At 36.5% G+C, this 19,730-nt stretch overlaps 1 protein-coding gene across 6 annotated transcripts in view; it reads right to left on the bottom strand.

The window, feature by feature from the left end:
* INO80D (INO80 complex subunit D) overlaps positions 1-19,730 on the bottom strand; it is a 64,645-nt gene that overhangs the window by 34,325 nt on the left and 10,590 nt on the right. For 3 of the 6 annotated variants that reach the window (XM_007190584.2, XM_057551592.1, XM_057551593.1), the window contains exons 2-4: positions 11,929-12,021; positions 11,578-11,824; positions 5,847-6,589 (exon numbers count right to left, since the gene is read on the bottom strand). In XM_007190584.2, coding sequence (XP_007190646.2) covers positions 5,847-6,589; positions 11,578-11,795 — 961 coding nt within the window. In that variant the 5' untranslated portion in view covers positions 11,796-11,824; positions 11,929-12,021. The remainder of the gene's footprint in view (positions 1-5,846; positions 6,590-11,577; positions 11,825-11,928; positions 12,022-19,730) is intronic. The other 3 variants (XM_057551595.1, XM_057551594.1, XM_057551596.1) reach the window with 2 other exon arrangements.

The raw sequence follows: 19,730 nt of genomic DNA on the forward strand, positions 1-19,730 counted from the left end.
CATGTTTTGCCTTTTTTTTTTTTCTTTTTTTTTTTTGGCCACACAGCAGAGTATGCGCGATCCTAGTTCCCCGACCAGGGATCGAACCTGTGCGCCCTGCAGTGGAAGCACAGCATCTTAACCACCTGACCGCTAGGGAAGTCCCAAAGGTTTTGTCTTTTTAATTTTGTATCTTGAAGAGGTCTTAAATACTGATGTTGCATAGCCTAAAATACAACAGTGTGTGGACTACATAACCTTAATAAACTCATACCACTATGAAACTTTAATCAGATACCTTGATGACTAGTATTCTATGTCTTCCTTCTTGAGACCCTCAAAAATCAAAAGACCATCTTCATTAGGCACAGTTAGTTAAAAAGGACCTCACAGATTTCTTCCATAATTTAAATGAGTTTACATGTGCCAAATTGGGAAATTAAGAAAAGGTTAATTGAAATGCAAATTATAAATGCTTAAAATTAAATATTGCCATTGGCACAAAGAAACGCCAAATCTAGTTCCAAGATGACTATTCAAAATGTCAGGTCATCTTAAAAAGTAAGTTACTTTCTCTAACTAAAATAATTAGTAGTTTGTTAAAGCGTAAATAAAAAAAAACAAAAAACAAGTAAGTGACCACATCATCACCTTCAGGATGTTGAAAGGTGAGATCTTTCAAACACAAAGTGACACTCAAGGCACCTTTAAAAATTAGAACATGAGTTGTTATCTTTTATATTTTCTGTATAAGTCATAATACTGTCTACTAAGATACCCATGCTTTCTCTGAAAAAGTCAAGATCTAAGTCATAAGAAGTAAGATGGAAGTGTTTCTCCTGTTGTAAAATTAACTGTCCAATAAAGCAAACCTTTGATCTTGGCTTCATTATCACTAGTTTCAATGTAACTAATTGAGATAACCAGCCCAAACAGGACTGTAGAAGCCAATTAAATACCGCGTTTTTAAGTATTCTTTGCTGACATGAATGCAGAGTACACTTGGTTATAATAGTGCACTGTAATTTCTGGTTTCTCCAAAATAAACTGTTTTAAAAATTTGGGTCCCTCATATGCTTGAATTTTTTAAAAATAAAAAGACAAAACTTTTCTATTAGTTTTAGTTCTGTTCAAAATGATTGAAAGTCAGCCCTCAACACAACATAAAATTTCATAGTTTCAAAAGCTAAAATATTATCAGCATCTAGAAATAAACAGAAATATAAATAAAAATTTAGCAGATGGGCTTCCCTGGTGGCGCAGTGGTTGAGAATCCGCCTGCCAATGCAGGGGACACGGGTTCGAGCCCTGGTCTGGGAAGATCCCACATGCCACGGAGCAACTAGGCCCGTGAGCCACAATTACTGAGCCTGCGCGTGTGGAGCCTGTGCTCCGCAACAAGAGAGGCCGTGATAGTGAGAGGCCCGCGCACCGCGATGAAGAGTGGCCCCCGCTTGCCATAACTAGAGAAAGCCTTTGCACAGAAACGAAGACTCAACACAGCCATAAAAAAAAAAAAAAAAAAAAAAAAATTTAGCAGATGATATGGGTAAAAGGTAGAATAAAAGGCAAACATTTGGAAAGAAAAGTTAGATCTCTGCCTCAAAACTAACACCTAATGAGTTCCAAACAGATGACTAAAATAATAAAAGGGCTAAAAGAAAATATAGGTGAACATATTTATATACTCTTGGAATGAAGAGAGCCTAAACAAGAGGAGAAAAAAAACCTGATTCAAAAGGAAGAAATCTTTAAAAAGAGAGAGAGAATACATAAAAAAATTTAACCTCTAAATTCCAAAACCTTTATAATAGATACTAAAAGCAAGTAACAAATGGGAGTGAGGAGAGGTTTTGCAACAAACATTAAATATGTATAAAAAGCTCTTACACCTATCAATAAAAAAGAGAAATGCTTAAATAAAAATGGATGAAAAAACTGACAAGATAAAATATGAAATACATATGTCCAAAAAAAGCAGTATGAACCAATATTCAAAACTACATTATTAATCTAAAAGAGCAGTTCTTACTCAAAGTATGGCCCACAGATCCCCAGGGGTCCCTGAAACCCTATTTTTAGGGAGATGCTTAGGTCAACACTATCTTCAAAACAATACTAAAATGTTATTTGCCTTTTTTACTGTGTTGCCATTTGCACTGACAGTAAAAACAACAACAAAAAACCCATGGTGGGTGAAACTGCTGACACCTTAGCGTGAATCAAGGCAGGGGCACAAAACTGTACTAGTTGTCAATATATATTCCATACCATGACTTGCAATTAAATGAAAACAAGTATACAAAAAACAATTTAAGACCATCCTTGATAAAGCACTCATTTATTAAAGACTGTTTATATGATTAAATCTTGATTCTTGTGTATATGTCTTTATGATGCTGTGTGTGATGAAATATGAGGTATATATAAAGCACCTCTACTGCATCCGAAGAAAGTACAGCAGCTGTCTTGAGGAAAAGCACTTTGTAGGACTCTTAGTTGTGACCTGAACTAGCTGCTTTTCCCTCATTCAACACCAATTTTATTTGAAAGAGTGACTGACAGATAAACTATTGGCTATCTGGCAGTCATTTTTTCTAAAATGAAAACAGTGAAACCATCACCCCAAGGAAAACAATGAACAGTATTTGTTGCCAATGGTAACATTCAAATGTTCACTTGAAAGCTCAGTTTTGGGGGAAAACTTGAATTTATCACTGACAGTATGACAAATACCTAAGAGTTGGACTTCTCCGATAAGACTGGTGTTAATATTAATGAATGCAATCTAAAATTTTTGAATAATGAAATGTGTCAACATTTGGGACATCTGTGTAACTCAGTAGAGCAATATCGTCCAAATGACCAACATACGATGTTACAACATCACGCATGGGTAACATATTCATTCAAAAATCAATGGATTTTAGGGCTTCCCTGGTGGCGCAGTGGCTGAGAGTCTGCCTGCCAATGCAGGGGACACGGGTTCGAGCCCTGGTCTGGGAAGATCCCACATGCCACGGAGCAACTGGGCCCGTGAGCCACAACTACTGAGCCTGCGCGTCTGGAGCCTGTGCCCCGCAACGGGAGGGGCCGCGATAGTCAAAGGCCCGCGCACCGCGATGAAGAGCGGCCCCCGCACCGCGATGAAGAGTGGCCCCCACTTGCCGCAACTAGAGAAAGCCCTCACACGAAAACTAAGAGACCCAACACAGTCATAAATAAATAAATAAAAATAAATAAATAAAGTATTAAAAAAAAAACTATTTAAAAAAATCAATGGATTTTAATGTAACAGTATGCAAAATTCCTAGATATGGTTTCAGATTCCATGTTGAAACTAATTTTTAAGAAACTACCACTTGTCAAGTTTTGATGTAGAACCAATTACAAATATCTACAATTATTTGGAAAAAACTATTACAATATCCCTCCCTTTTCCAACTACAAATGTGTAAGGCCATATTTTTATCTCCTAACCAGAAAAAAAACCCCCACATATCAGGACACATTGAATGCAGAAGCACATATCTAGCACACCAGATATTAAGATTTGCTGAACAATGTCAAACAATGCTGCTCTTCCCATTAGATTTGTTTTTGTTTTGGAAAACAGCTATTTTTCATAAAAAGAACATTTTAACATGCAGTAAATTTATTGTTATTTTTAAATGAATTAGTATTTTTTTTAATTTCTCAGTTTTAACTTCTAATTCAGTAAATATCAGTAAATATAACTCACATATACAAAATCTCTACCGTGTCCTCGATAATTTTTGAGAGTGCAAATAAAGTGATTCTCAGGCCAAACACTTGAGAAACACTGATCTAAGGTATGCAAATTAAAGCAAACTTTCTATCAAATTTGCAAAGGCAAAATAATAATAATAATATCTAATATCCAGGGCTATAAAGATGTAGAGAGACTGTCATTCTCATACACTGCTGAAAGAAAAGTAAACTGACAAAATAATTCTGAAGGAAAATTTGGCAATACATATCAAAAACCTTTTTAAAAAGTGCAAAAGCTTGGGATCAGCAATTCTGCTTCCAGGAATCTATTTGAAGGAAAAATTAAAGATGTGACGGTAATTAGTTTACTGAGAGGGCTATATAGCTACAACACTTTATACTTCAATAAATTGGAAATTATTTAAATTCAAGAAAGAATTCAGCTGTGACAAACTGTATGAAAAATTACTAACGTGATAATACATTACAAAACATTTTAAAATAGGTTACAATACTGTACATATAGCAGGAACTTAATTTTATATATCTGAAAGAATATGCCAAGATATTAACAAATAGGTATTAATAAGGCTTGGGGTGTTTTAATTTATTACTTTTGCTTATCTAAATTTTTTCTTTAAGTTTTATTAGGTTTTTTAATTACCAAAAGTCATACATGGTTTAATAACAAATGAAACAATATGAAGCTATAGAAGAAGGAATATCACTCCCATCTCCCAAAAACACATCCTGTCCAATTCCATCCCCCGCTATGGTAGCCAATGTTAACAGACTGATAGTGTACATCCATTCACACTTTAACTATGCTCATACCAGAGAGGCAAACATCTATCCATATGATTGATCAATAGATATACTGGTGTCCCTTGTTTGCTCACTTTGCTTATTTTTACAAAAATGGGACAGTACAATACCTCTTGATATTTTTCTACTTGTTAATGTATCATGAGCACATCCAGGTAAAAGATGGAGATTTCATTCATTCTTTTTAATAGCTGCATAATACTTCATAAACTGTATATGTACCAGAATTTACTCAATTCTGAATTTTCTATAGGTTATAAAGGTTGTTTGCAGATTTTTAATACTGCAAGCAATACTGTAAGCAATGCTGTAGTAAACACCCCGGAACACATATCCTTACTTTCTGATATTTTTTTAATCCATAGATAGAGTCCCAAAAGTGAGCTTGCTGGCTCTACATATACTTTTAATTAGTATATATTGTTGCATTACTCACCAGCAATGTATGAGATCCCATATCCTCATCAACAACAGATATACTTTTTGCCAATATGATGGTAACTCATTGTTACTTTAATTTGTGTTTCCTCGTCTGTTACGAGGATTGAGGTTTTCATTTGTTTATTGACCATTTATATTTCTTCTTCCTCTATTCCCATCCTTTTCCCATTTTTCTATTGCTGTCGTATGTCATGCAAATAATTTTTCCTTAAGTTAGAATCACAACTCACAACACATTCAAGAATAGATTCCAAGTGAATCAAAGGCTTAAATGATCAAAAATAAAACAAAAGAAACAATTAATAGAAAATACAGAATAACTGTATAAACTTGCTATCAGAGAGATTTTCTTGAGTAAGACAGAAAACTCAGAAGCAACAAAGAAAAGACAGACATTTGACTACATTAAAGTTTTATCTGTAATTTTTTGCTTTTCAATCGTGAACAGGTATTACTTTAAGATTTTTTTTTTTTTTCAGAAAACTGTCAGCAGATATTTACAATGCTATCTTATTCCAAAGTCCTGTGATAAGACATGTGGAGAACTTCATTAGACACACAGGGACTGAGCTCAGAGGCACAAAACCAAACACAACTGCTTTTAATATCGCTACTACTACTGCTAGAAGCTGTAACTGGAATTCTAAATTCCCAGCTCCTATTTCATCCTGTTCACCAATCACTGTCCTCTCCAGTAGCATACTTACTTTAAGCGGTCTACCTAAATACGAATCTTTAACTGACCACTCTGTCCAAGTATTCTTTTACTCCTACTACACATGAGAAGGTTATGAAAATAAAGCCTTGTGCAACAGGCACATTTTGTTACATTACACACATGGGATATGGTAAAATAGACGGTAACTCACCTAAATGGGGAAACAGATCAGTGTCCAGCTGATGTTTTTGGGTGCACAGTTTCACCAGTCTCTGCAGTCGACTTATACAAGAGAAGTGTGGAGAGAAGGCTGTGGCTTTCATAAGGACCCGGTCAGTCCTGGGCGGGTCCACGACGGGAGCCCTACTAGATGGCAGGAGGGGCAGGGGCCTCTTGTGAGACAACTGCCTGTCTTGTGCTATAGTGTGTGGAGTGGGGGCCACTCCCTGCATTGGTAGGCTGGTGTTCTGAGGTTGAGGTGACTTGCAGACTAGACCCTGCGGTGGCGCTGGAGGTTTTAAAGTGGATAAAGGTGACAGGTGGGAGTGCTGCTGCGGAGGCTGCTGCTGAGAAGGTGCAGGAGGGGGACTAAAGTGCTCTTGTCGAACTTTTAAAATCTCTGTCTCTCTCTGGCGCTGCCGATTCTGGGCCAACTTGCTCTGCAACTTCTTTCTCACAGTTGCCCCTTTCTTTAGGTCATCATCTTCCTCGTTGAAAGCAAATGGGTCTTCCAACTCAGTTTCCAGGTAGTGGAGAGGGACCCTTGCCCCTGGTGGAGAGAGGGACATTCCATCCAGTCCATTGGGCATCTTCAAGGCCAACGTGGGCACCGTCAGGCTAAAGGCCATGGTATCCATCTGGTGCCTGACCTTTACCTCATCTATAGGATCATTCTTTTTCTTCCTCTCTTTTTTCGGGATAAAGCCAAGTACCTGCAAGTGGCTGTTGCAGTACCTTTAAAAATACACACATATACAGGAAAATGTTCATGATACATATTAAGAAAAGGAGAATATAAAACGACGTATCATAAAATGTGAGTCCTAATATGTTCAAAATACATGACTATAATAACTCTTTGGCATTCGTGGATGTGATTTATACAACTTCCACTACCCTCAAGCGATCCTCAAAGTCTGTGCAATTTTGCTAAAGCAAATATATGAACTGCACATGTGAAGAGGCTGCCAGACAGAAGCAAGTCATTCAAATAGTGAGTGGCCCTGGATAACCAACCACCCAGCTATTGCTTCTCACACCGCTTTGTTATTCTCTATTCATAGCATACAAAGTAGCTCATCAGGAGTCTAAAGGATCACTTAAAATTCTCTTATGGAGAAAAAAGCATATGTCCCAATGCCATTCAAGTATTGGAGATTCACAAAGATCTTATGACATAACACTTCAGAATGTTAAATGTCAAAGAAATGATACAAATGAACGTATTTACAAAACAGAAACCGACTCACAGACTTAGAGAATGAACTTATGGTTATGGGGGGAGGGGGGGAAGGATGGAGGGAAGGGATAGTCAGGGAGTGTGGGATCGACATGTACACGCTGCTGTATTTAAAAAGGATAACCAACAAGGACCTACTGTATAGCACAAGGCACTCTGCTCAGTGTTATGCGGCAGCCTGGATGGGAGGGGAGTCTGGGGGAGAATGGATACCTGTATATGTATGGCTGAGTCGCTTTGCTATGCACCTGAAACTATCACAACATTGTTAATCGGCTATACTCCAGTATAAAATAAAAAGTTAAAAAAAAAAAAAGAATGTCAAATGTCTACTGTGTGTGTTCTACACACACACACACACACACACACACACACACACACACAAAGAGAGAGGAAGAAGGAAGAGAAGGAGAAAATAAAATAATAAAACTAGTTAGTGTGATAATCGATTAAATGAGTTTCTCAATAGCCAGCCACGTGTTAAGTACATGGATTATCTCCTCTAGCTAGTTTCTACCTGCAGTAGATACCAAAATAATGCCCTTTATACAGATGAGGAAACTAAATTTTATACAAATTAAATAACTTGCCCAAAACCACCTATCTGGAAAGTGACAGAGCTGAGACAAACTAAATATCAAAGCTCGTGTAGCACAGGAAACAATATTTAATATCCTGTGATAAACTACAATGGAAAAGAATATGAAAAAGAATGTGTATATATGTATAACTGAATCACTGTGCTATACAGCAGAAATTAACACAACATTGTAAATCAACTATACTTCAATTAAAAAAATAGAAAAAAATAAAAGTCAAAGCTCATGAAGACTCAATAAGTCTTCAACAATGAGCAGGTTACTTCTGTAATATAAATGCTATTTTAAAAATACTATGAAAAGACAGAATCCTTCTACATAATGAGAAAGTAGAATGCATGTTATTCCAATAAATTTCACTGAAATCCTGTGGAGGCTTCTAAGCAGTAGAAAAGCAGTATTTCCTGAACTGGTATACCTCGTGCAGTTCCAAGGTATGTTAACAAGCATGTCATAAAAACAGTATTCCATGCTTAAATAAATTTGGGAAATGCTGGCTTAAACAGAATTAGATAACAATTTCATCATTTGTTTCTGCTAAACAACCTCTCAAAGCATTTTGTATGATAATGTGCATTATACACCAAGGGTGGAAATCTACCCATATAGCATTGCTTCCCAAACGTACTTAAAATGGCACCTATTTTATTGCAGCATATTTATGGTATCTCCATAGAACACAGTTTGGGGAAAAAGGCAATAAAGTAAATAATGTCAATCCCCAAACTCAACGGGCTGCAACAAAAAACTGTTTTAATGACTCTTAAAAACACAGATTCACCAAAAATCAGGACACATGGTTTTGTTGGTTTGTCTTAAAAATAAATCTATCAGAGGCACTCTTTAATTTTAAAGAGAACTATTAAGAAAAAGCTTTCTGGACAGTAAAGAGACGTTACACTGTGTTTGTGTGTGTGTGCGCGTGCACGCGCGTGTGCCTAGCAGGTTTGAGCTAGGTCCCTTACACACCTTAAACAGAATAGATTCATAAAGCTGCAGCCAACAAGGAAAAGGGTTTCAGGGATAACTGTACTAAGCTTCCCAACAAAGAGTTAATGGTTTTTGTTGTTTTCTATTCATTTTCAAATTAACAAAAGGATTAGTACTATTAGTGGAGAGAAGTGAAGTGGGTTTTTTAAATTTAGAAATCAAACTTTTCTGCTCATTTACATGGGCAGCCTGGACTGGTAAATGAGGCTACTAGGTGCTACATCACCTAACCCAGCAGAGGCGAATCCGCATATACAGTCCTCCTTCAACCCCACCCTCAACTCCCGCTCCAGCCACTGTCACACTATGGCAACATTTAGCCTGAACCCTTAAAAACTCTGCCTCTTCTAAAAGGGAAAATTCTTCATAACTAGAATTAGAACAGCTTACTTAGTTATGAACAGCATTTAAAATAATGCAAATATGAATTTCCAGTCTAAAAGAATACAGGGGACTGACTGCAAATGGGTTCTTTTGGGGGGGGATGAAAATGTAAAATTAGACTGTGTTGATAGTTGCACACTCCTGTAAATACACTAACAAATACTGAATTGTACACTTCAAATGGGCGACTTGTATGGTATGTGAATTATATCTTAAGTTGTTTTAGAAAAGAATAAATATAGGAAACAAGAAACTTTCTTGGTAAATACATACCATTAAATAAATATATATATAAAATTATACCAAACTTAAATTTAAAATACCATATAAAATAACCAACTTAATATACCCATTTATTTCTAAGCTATCAAGGCTACAGTAATGGGCCTTAGCTTCCCACTGTATAGTAGAAAATGGACTTTTCAATTATACCAGTACTTCTACCGAACATAACACTATTCTATCCAAAAGACGGAATCCCATAAGTTAGCATTTGTAATACACACCAGGTAAGTTACACACCAGATATTATTAAGAAGCTTCCTCTAGCTGACTACCAACCAGATAATTCTGTCAATTAAAAGTCCTTGGGAATTTGTTTTCTAAAACTATACATAAAACCATGTCAAATCCCTAAATGTCCAAGGAGTAACTGCCTTAACAATGATAAAAGCTTATTTTCAAAAGAATATTAATCTTTTCTACATTGTATCATATAGTACAGTTATAACTATTATATTTATACACAGGTTTAAACATATTATTACATGAATTCAACCTGGGTTTCTTGAGGTAAAATAAGAATATTACCTCCTACTAATGTCTACTTTAATCTGTTTTCAAACAACCCTACAACAAGAAAAGTATTCATAGCATTTGTGTTCATATGATCTTGGACCAATTCTGAAAAAATACATAACTTAGCATTTATTAAGCCTAGCTTCTCTTGACACAGCAACACAAAAGTCCTTTCCCTTCTTTTTCTAAAAAAAGAAAATTACTTCAAATATAAAGGTGAAGACGTATGCTTCAGAGAATTAATATTTTGGAGAAATTCAGAGTGACTCTCACTTTACTTCTTGCTGTTAGCTATTAAGATAACACTTGCTTCGACTGAAATGAAAAAAATCTAAGGCTGACAAAAATTGCAACTGTGTGTGATAAACTAAATTTAAGACAAAATTACAGAAATGTGATTATAATGGATCTTGAAGTAAAAAAGTTAATCCAAGTCCATCCATTCTTCAAGTTAGAAAAGGGCAGCAGTAAGAAATTATTTTCAGTCAACTAAAACCAACTGGACAGACATGCTTAGCCTAATACGTTGGTACCTTTCTCACCTGAGATTAAAATTTTATTCCTTTCCTCACTAAACAGCTGTTTCTAACTTTCAGGTATTGTAATCTGAAGCCTGAAGTGCTCATTAGAAATTCTACGAGAGTATTCCCAAATCACCACATTATACTGTACTCATTTTGGTGGGATATTTATCAACACAAATTATTTATTTCACCCTAAAAGTTTAAAAGTTGCTCACCATGACATATAAAATACATGATTCCTTTTCAACCAATTTATGTAGGTGACATTCGCTTATATATAGGAACAAAAATAAAGGTTGTATATGTATTTTTTAAAGACAGAAGTAAAAAGTTCAAATTTCTACCTAAAGATAACAAGTATTTGAAACTTTTAGGAAAATAAGCATGCATCTCTCTGTAATATCCTACAATGATCAGCATGGTTTCTGGAGAACTGAGAAAAAAGAGACATGAAAAAAAGAGATTACATGTGAAATCATATAAATTTTCCTAAGAATATGAAAGATGAATAATCAGTATAAGACTCCTTTAAAAACACCTCCACATTTTTTTTAACTCAGAAAAATATAAATTCATAATCCTAGTCAAAAAGCCTACTTAACTATGAAAATACAGTTTCTAAATTATAGTAAACATAGTCTATATGGAACCCTTTTTAACCAAAAGAAGTTTGAGAGGAAGTAAATCTGAATGATTCAAGTAATCATTCTTTTGAATAATTCTTTTTCAATAAGTACATACCATTTGCTACCTTTCAAACAAAGATTTAAAAACTCCAAAATTATTATCATTAATTATAACACCTAAGTAGTTCCTATAATTTCTCTCATTTAGGCTGATGAAATTCTAAGTAGAGAAATCAGGAAATACTTTCTAAGGCTGCAAACCAAACACATCAGTGCCAAGACTTGAAGCAAAAAAAAAATTTTTTTAAATAATCCTAGAAAGTCTATTAAGTAAAAAAGAAGAAAACAAACATACTTTTCAAATAATTCCCCAAAGTTACTACTCCATTTCTTAAAAATTGCCATCACTCATCTTTAGAACCATTCTAAAGTTTACTTAGTTAGATTACCCCCAGAACTCAACATTTAAGTTCATCATATCAAAACACAAACAAACAAAAAAACCCAACTTCCAAGCCTACTAATTAATAATCAAAGATTGCTTCCCGCTGTCAGCGCTTACCTGCGGTCCTCTGATTTAGGGATGGGGTTGGTGCAGCGCTGGCTATTATACTTGGCCACATATTCACATTGCTTGAAGGGGGCAGTCTTGTCCTCCAGAACGTGTCTGATACAGAAAGCGTAGCCGTTGAGTCGCCGCTGCTTGCACAGTTTGGGGCTATATGAGCACAAGGGCTTATTGTCAACCTCAGAGAAGTGTATATGTTTCCCTTCATACATCACGTGACTCTATTCCTTGTGAACATCAGCTAAAAGACCACCACAAAAAAAGAAACCCAAATGATAAATCAGAGAGTATAATGCAGATTTAAGTTGAGAATTTCACTGAGGGACTTCTGCCCCACAGCCATACCTGATTTTAAATCTTCTGCACCATAGCAATGTTAAGAGAACCCCAAGGATACCACAGTTTGGAATGCTGCAGAATCAAGATGAAGCAGATTGTCTACAAAAATATCAAAAGGCCTAGTTAACAAAGAGAAATAAGCAAAGCTTGCTCATCTGGGAAGGAGAATACTAGGATATCGCCCTTCCTAACAGGATGGATTCTTCATTGTAATCCAACATCCCAATATTGAATTCAAATAATAAGACACATTATAAAATATCCAGTTGCCCTGCCACTCCAAATTGAACTAAATAATTTCTGCTTTGGTTAAGTTTTGTAAATAACTCAAAGCAGCAGAGCTCTTCCACCAAACTAATGTCATAAGGTGGCAAGTCATTTTTTTCACTATTGATGGTTGCATGCTATGCCTATTTTCAGAACCCAGATCTCTTTAAAATGACAATGGAATGAGCTCATAGACCCAAAACTTCCCCCAGAACTTCTACATTTTTTGATATGTTGGCAAAATATTTAGCAGTTTATAACAAATGTTTCTATAAACTACAAAAAAAGAACAAATTCCTGTTTTAAAAAGTCATTTTCGGGCTTCCCTGGTGGCGCAGTGGTTGAGAGTCTGCCTGCTAATGCAGGGGACACGGGTTCGAGCCCTGGTCTGGGAGGATCCCACATGCCACGGAGCAGCTGGGCCCGTGAGCCACAATTGCTGAGCCTGCGCGTCTGGAGCCTGTGCCCCGCGACGGGAGGGGCCGCGATAGAGAAAGGCCCGCGCACCGCGATGAAGAGCGGTCCCCGCACCGCGATGAAGAGTGGCCCCCACTTGCCGCAACTGGAGAAAGCCCTCGCGCGAACCGAAGACCCAACACAGCCAAAAATAAATAAATAAAAAAAAAAAAAAAAAAAAAATTCAGAGCTGATATACATTAAAAACTGAACTAAGGTGGCTAACATGTTAAAAAAAAAAAAAAAAAAGTCATTTTCTCTCTAATATTCCCCCCTACCTATCCCATCCAGACTGTTAAATTTCTTGAGTCCAAAGACTATTCACCACATTTCTACCATTCAGTTGAGTGCTCTGCAGCACACTGTGCTATAATATAATTATCATGGCTTATGAGTCTTCGGAGGTTTAAGAAGAAAACGGAAGGAAGCAATCGCACAATAGTCACTATCTCTCTACACACAAAAGGTCCAGCAGTAACATTTATGTACCATAACACCATATAGTCTGCAATGAAACTGAAACAACTAATCTGTCACATCAGGACATAGGGGGCTGCTGTGGTCTAACCCAGGGATCCCCAACCCCCAGGCCGTGGACCTGTGACGGAACCCGCGGCCCAGCAGGTGGGCAGCCAGGGAGCGAGCGAAGCTGCATCTGCCGCTCCCCATCGCTCCCCATCGCCCACATTACCACCTGAACCATCACCCCACCACCCCGCTGGCCCGCAGAAAAACTGTCTTCCACGAAACTGGTCCCTGGTGCCAAGAAGGTTGGGGACCACTGGTCTAACCCACTTTCTCCACACTCCAGAAGTCACCCAGACAGCTGATGAACAGCTTAGATACCAGCTGCAGAGAAACTCAAGAAACACTCTCTCATTTCCAAAACTAAATATGAAACTCCTTATACCAGTGAATGACAAGATACATAAACCCTTGAAGAGTCAGAAGATTTGTCTGCTCAAGTCTGATTATCTGCCAAGGTAACTACAGTATTCACCTTGAACAAATCATTTAACCTCAGTTTTCTCATCTGTAAAATAGGGACAATATTAGTAGCTATGTTATCAGGTTGCTCTAAGGATTCGATGATACAAAGCACGCAACACACGAAGTACCATGCCTTGTATAAGTTAAGCACTGAACAAATAGAAGTTATTACTCATAAATGTTCTTATTATTACTACATTTTACCTGCTGATGATAAAGGTGGAGAATCTGTATTATCTTTGAGAAGCATTACACTTACTTTAGCAGAAAAAAAAAAAAATCTGAAACATTAGCCTGGTTAATAAAAATCACATTTATTACTGAGTAAACCTAATCATACATCAATGTAAAACAAAAATAACAGCTTTTCCCTTTTCACTTTATCAAGAGGCAAGGAAGAAAAGTTGGACTAAAAATTTAAATTTAGCTGCCCCGAAGGTCTGGATGTTCAGGACAGGAAATTATTTCAAAGCAAACCCATGCTGTTTCATTTTTACACCCTCTCTTTGGCCTGCTCATCCACCTGGCAAACATAAACCTTTCATGAATTAGTCCAAGTAAATCTATATGAACTTCAGGAAATAAATAGGCTGGAAATAAGTGACTGAAAAAAGTAACTGCCATTATGAAAAAAGTAGCCTATATATGTATAAGAATATTTTATAAATCATATGAAGGGTTAACGTTCACTTTTTACTGACATATTCTATCTAGGTGGCATCGTATCTATCAAGATTGATGATTCCCCCTTTCTTTCCAATGTTTATGCACCTTTTTTTTTTCCTATTTGCATTGGCTAGAACTACTGGAACAATGTTAATAATAGCAACCACGGGTACTCCTAACTTTAAATGAGAACTGCTTTGAGTCAATGGCAGCAATAATGCTGACTTCTGTGTTATGTTAAGGAAGTATAAACAAATTCCTACTTTATTAAGAGTTGTTTCTTTTTTCAAAAACTCAGAATTGATGGTGAATTTTTACTGAATTCTTTCCCAGCTTCTAGGGAAATGATCATTTTTCTCTTTTGTACTTATAAAAATACGTACTAAAAATATTTAGTATTTAGTATTTCCTGATACTGTACTCTTCTTACACTCCTGGGATGAAAGCAACTTGGTCATCATGCATTATTCTTCTAATATATGGCTGAGTTACATTTGCTAATATTGAGGATTTCTGATTTTTGTATTTTGAGAATGTCTAGAGTTTTTTTGTGTGCTTTGGTAGAATTAGGTGTTAATATAATATTTTAAAAAACAATTTATAAAAATTTATGTTCCTGAACAGTTAAAAAGCATTGTAGTTATAATGTTACTTAGAAAGTTGCCTGGGCCTACTAGTGTTTTGTGCAGATCAGGTTTTCAAATTTATCTGCATACAATTTAGCAATGTGACCTCTTACGTTTAATTTTCTAAATATCTGTGACTCATTCTCGTATTCCATGTATGTCCATACACATACGTGATATTTGTGCTTTCTCCTTTTGTTCATGATTGGGTTCAACAGGAGTTTATCTGTTTAATATTTTTACCAATATCCTCCCCCAAAAAACAAAAAACAAAACAAAAACCTCTTGGATTTATCAGCACCTCCATGTATTTTCTAATTCATCAATTTCTGCTTTTATATTTGTTCATTCTTTCTGCTTACTTTCCCTTTATTTTATTATTTTGTTAACTTCTTGGGCTGAATTCTTTTATTTTCATTCTTTTCTTGCTTAGTAATTTGTTTACATCTATGAATTTTCCTGAGTACTGTTTTAATCATATCCCATAGGTACTAATACACAGAATTCTGATTATCAATACTTTCTAGTTGATTTGGATTTTATTTTTTTATTTCTCCTTTGACCCAAGAGTTATTTAATTTTTTCAGATGGTAGAGTTTTATGCTTCCCTTTGTTTTAGTTCTAGTTAAGAATAAGGAGCATTGGGAATTCCCTGGCGGTCCAGTGGTTAGGACTCCATGTTTCCACTGCCGGGAGCCCAGGTCCAATCCCTGGTCAGGGAATTAAGATCCCACACACACAAAAAAAGAATAAGGAGCATACTGGTATCTGAGTGATTCTCTGGGCCCAGCAAAGGAACCAAGTTTCCAGAGCTCTGAAGACAAGGGGTAACACCCCAAAATATGGACTTATTTTCCACTCCACCTTCATTGGCCTAGCAGCTGCCAAGAACAAAGGCTGCATCTCCAGATACCTAGCAAACAAACGCAGTACTGCTTCATGAATTGATTGCTTCTCTGAGGTGCCCACAAGTGTATTTGGGGAGAAGCTTCACGAGTAAGTCAAGGAACGGCTGTCTTATGAGACTGGAGAGATTCCACAAAAGAATGGATGTCATGAAGGAGGCAATGGTTCAGGCAGAGAACAGCTGCTGAGATTACAAGGAAGTTGGAGAAACAGAAGAAACACTTGAAGAAGGAAAAGAAACAGCTGGCTGCAACTGCCCTCACATCTTCAGAAAACAGCAGCAGTGCAGAGAAGGAGTGTGAGGAAGGACAAAGGTGCTGAGACCTTGCTGAGAGCCCAGAGAGCTGACTGCAGCACACACCCATCCCCTGGGCAAGTGTGTTCTGTCCTTGGCTGCCTCCCAGGAGTGTAAGACCCCGAATGAAGAAAAAGTAAAAGCCCCAGTAGGCTCCTCAGGAGAATGGAATGGAAGACCCATCTCTTTCTCCAAACCCAAGAAAAAGAAATCAAGGAGAAGCTGGTTAGCAGTGATCTTGAAGAGACAGCTAGCAGTGGAAGCCTTCCCAAGAGGAAGAAATCGTTCCCCAAAGAGGAACCAGTTAGTGACCCTGAAGTCAGAAACGAGAGTGCCCCCAAGAAAAAGAGGAAATTCTCTTCCAAGGAGCAGCCACTCAGCAGTGGACCTTTAGAGTCTGCTGGCAGCAAGAACAGCAGCAGCTCTAAGGAAAAGTTCTAAAAGCTGTTCCAGGAAGATCAGAATGGACACTTCCCTGGTGGGGCATAACCCACGGAGTATTTCTCAACCCATCCCCTATATCCTAATAAAAACAAATTCACAAGGAAAAAAGAAAAAGAAGGAGCATAATCTGCATATATCTCTATTTTGGATTTGACTGAGTTTTTATTTGGGGACTAACAGATATTCCTGGGAAAGAGTATTCATTGTTTCCAGGGTATGTTGTTAGTTGTATCATATATCATACTATTAACATTCACTATGATATTACTTATTTCGTTTGCTTTCTCTATCTACCAAGAGCTGGAAGAGATGAATCAAAATCTCCTATCATCTTATTTGTTTCTCCTTGTATTTATTTTACAAATTTTAAAGCTGTATTATTTGATACAGAGATTCATGACCACTAGGACTGTCACTCTTTATCCATTAGGAAATGCAACTCAATTGATGCTTTTTGTCTTGAATTCAACCTTTTCTGACACTAATACCTGGACTCCATATTTTGGATTTGAACTTGCTGGTTAAGTCTTTGCCCATCATTTTACTCTCAGGTTTTCTGAGGCACTGTTTTAGATCACAGGTCAGCAAACACTGGCTTATAAGACAAATTTGGCCCATTGCCTGTTTTTGTAAATAAAGTTTTATTGGAAGGCTGTTCTGTTCATTCATTTACATGTTGTATATGACTGCTTTCACGCTGTAACAGTAGAACTAGTAGTTGTACCACAAAGCCTAAAATATTTACTGAATTATTATTTGTTGGTCCCTTTTTTAGATGCATCTCTTAACAGGTTTGACTTTTTTGCACCAATCTGAGTCATTTTCTTTTAGTAAATGGGTTCATCCAATTAATAATTTTGTATTTACTTACATGACAAATGTTTCATCTTAATTTTATTACCTCATTTTTTGTATTGTTTTTAGCTTTCAATTCTATCTTATTACATATTTCATTATATAGTCTATTTTCTTGGAAGATTTATAGTCTGTGTCCTTTAAATAACATTTCTTTACTCCAAACTAAGAAAATTAGTATATTTAGCATTATTGTGATTAATCTCATGTTATGAATGAGAAAAATTTCCGTTTTTGTTAACTACCTACCCATTCCAACTCAGTATTTCTTCCTTAGATTATTATTTTTACATTGCTATAGCTTATGACATTTGAACGTTTGTCCTACATTTAAAATTATTCGATGCTAATCACTAATCTTTTAACTTCGTTTTCAATTCATCTCTTGATTCAATAGTTCATAAAATAGTTACCTCCCTTTTCCACATTCCCCACCAAGGACTGACTTATGGAAAATAAGCCATGGCTTTTGTTTAAAAATATATGTCAACTGAAATTATACTTAAACTATAGCTTGCCTGGACGTTAAGTCTTGGATCATATATTTTTTTTGTCTATTGACTTTGTATAATTTTTTTCCATGTCTCCTAGAATGTAAAAGCCTGAGGCCAGCCTCTTTTATAGGTTTGATTTTTTTTCCCCCCACTTTAACCTAACAATAAAAGTCTTTATGGGAATTCCCTGGCGATCCAGTGGTTAGGACTCAGCACTCTCACTGCCAGGGCCAGGGTTCAATCCCTGGTCGGGGAATTAAGATCCCGTAAGCCACGTGGTGTGGCCAAAAATTTAAAAAATTAAAAAAAAAAAAAGTCTCTATATTTAAATACTAGAAACCATTCTAGAATTTCAATTCGTCTTTTATTGTGGGAAACTCTTCCTTAGTATCTTGAATTTTTTTTTCTACTTCATTTATTCTATTGTATTCTTCAGGGGTACCAATTATTGGTATGCTAGATTTACTGTCTTCCATATCTGTCTCCGTCTCTAGTCTTTATTTTTACTTTCTCCATTTTAGATTGCTCAAATTTCTCAAGCTCACCTCCATTATCATCAGCTATAGTGTATATGTGCTGCTTTGAAAGTGACCTTCATTTCTACAATGACTATATTTCCCTCTTTTATTTCATACCCTGGTTCCATGAGCTCACTCTTATATCTTATTTATTTCTTGAGCTTTTGTATCTCATCTTTAAACTCCTGTTTCAGAGGAGCCATGTCTCACCCCCAACTCTGCACACCACCTCCCAGCATAAGGAACTATTTATTCATAATTTTCACTTTCTCTGTTCTTTCTGAAAATGATCAACTCCAACACTCCTCCCTTAAGGCTTGACTCAATGTTGGATTAGTCTCCCCAACTCACAGTGGCCCACATGGCATAGATTAGGGGATGATAATTTAGGCTTTATTTCTCTTCAGTTGACCAGATCAGCAGCTATATGGCTGCATGCTTCCAGTTTCTCCTCTACTCTCAAATTCTTGCAAAATAGTACGACTCTACGGTTTGTTATTCAACCCCACCTCTCCTGACACTCAGGGAGCACAATGTATATACCAACTTTGACATTCCTAGTAAGGGGATCACTAATTTCGTCCTCATGGTGTGTCACCTACTTGGGAGGAAGCTGCTCCCCCCACTTCGCTTGAGTTCTACAGAGGAAATCATCCTCTCCTTGCATCCTCTCTTGCCCTGGTTCCATTCCCACTGCACTTAAATAGCACTAATTCATATATTCTGATTATAAGGTTTTTTTAGCTATCAAAGATTGAGTTTTTCTTCTGTTTCTCATTCTCCTTATTCTTTTCAGTTGGTTTAGAGAACAGAGATGTCAGTATTCTGACATCATTAACCAGAAGTATCTTTTAAAATTCTGTACAGTAAAATGTACCAAAATAAAATCAAAATCATAAAACAAATTATCTAATTTTTACAACAAACATATTCCTTATGTTATTTTCTGTTTATTTTAAAGAATCAACATGTTATTAAAGAAGTTACTAAACTTGATTCATTTTCACTATGTCAGATCCATGTGATTCTAGCTTTAATGACAAGTATTTATTTATTAAACACTGATGGCAAGTCCATCATTTTTGGAGAAGCTATAGAGGATACTAATAGTAAAAGACATAATTTTTTCCCTGAAAAGATTATAATCTATGCAATGAGATGCACTCAAAAGGAAGGAAGTGAATAACTGGAGGACTTCACCCAGAGCTCTGAGCACCCAGGCGCCTCTGGTCCCACTAAGCCCAAGGACAGGCCCTCTGTCCAGAGCAATGGATGTCTTCCTCTTTGTGCC

Source organism: Balaenoptera acutorostrata, chromosome 8 (genome assembly GCF_949987535.1).
Source record: "Balaenoptera acutorostrata chromosome 8, mBalAcu1.1, whole genome shotgun sequence".
Taxonomy (NCBI): domain Eukaryota; kingdom Metazoa; phylum Chordata; class Mammalia; order Artiodactyla; family Balaenopteridae; genus Balaenoptera; species Balaenoptera acutorostrata.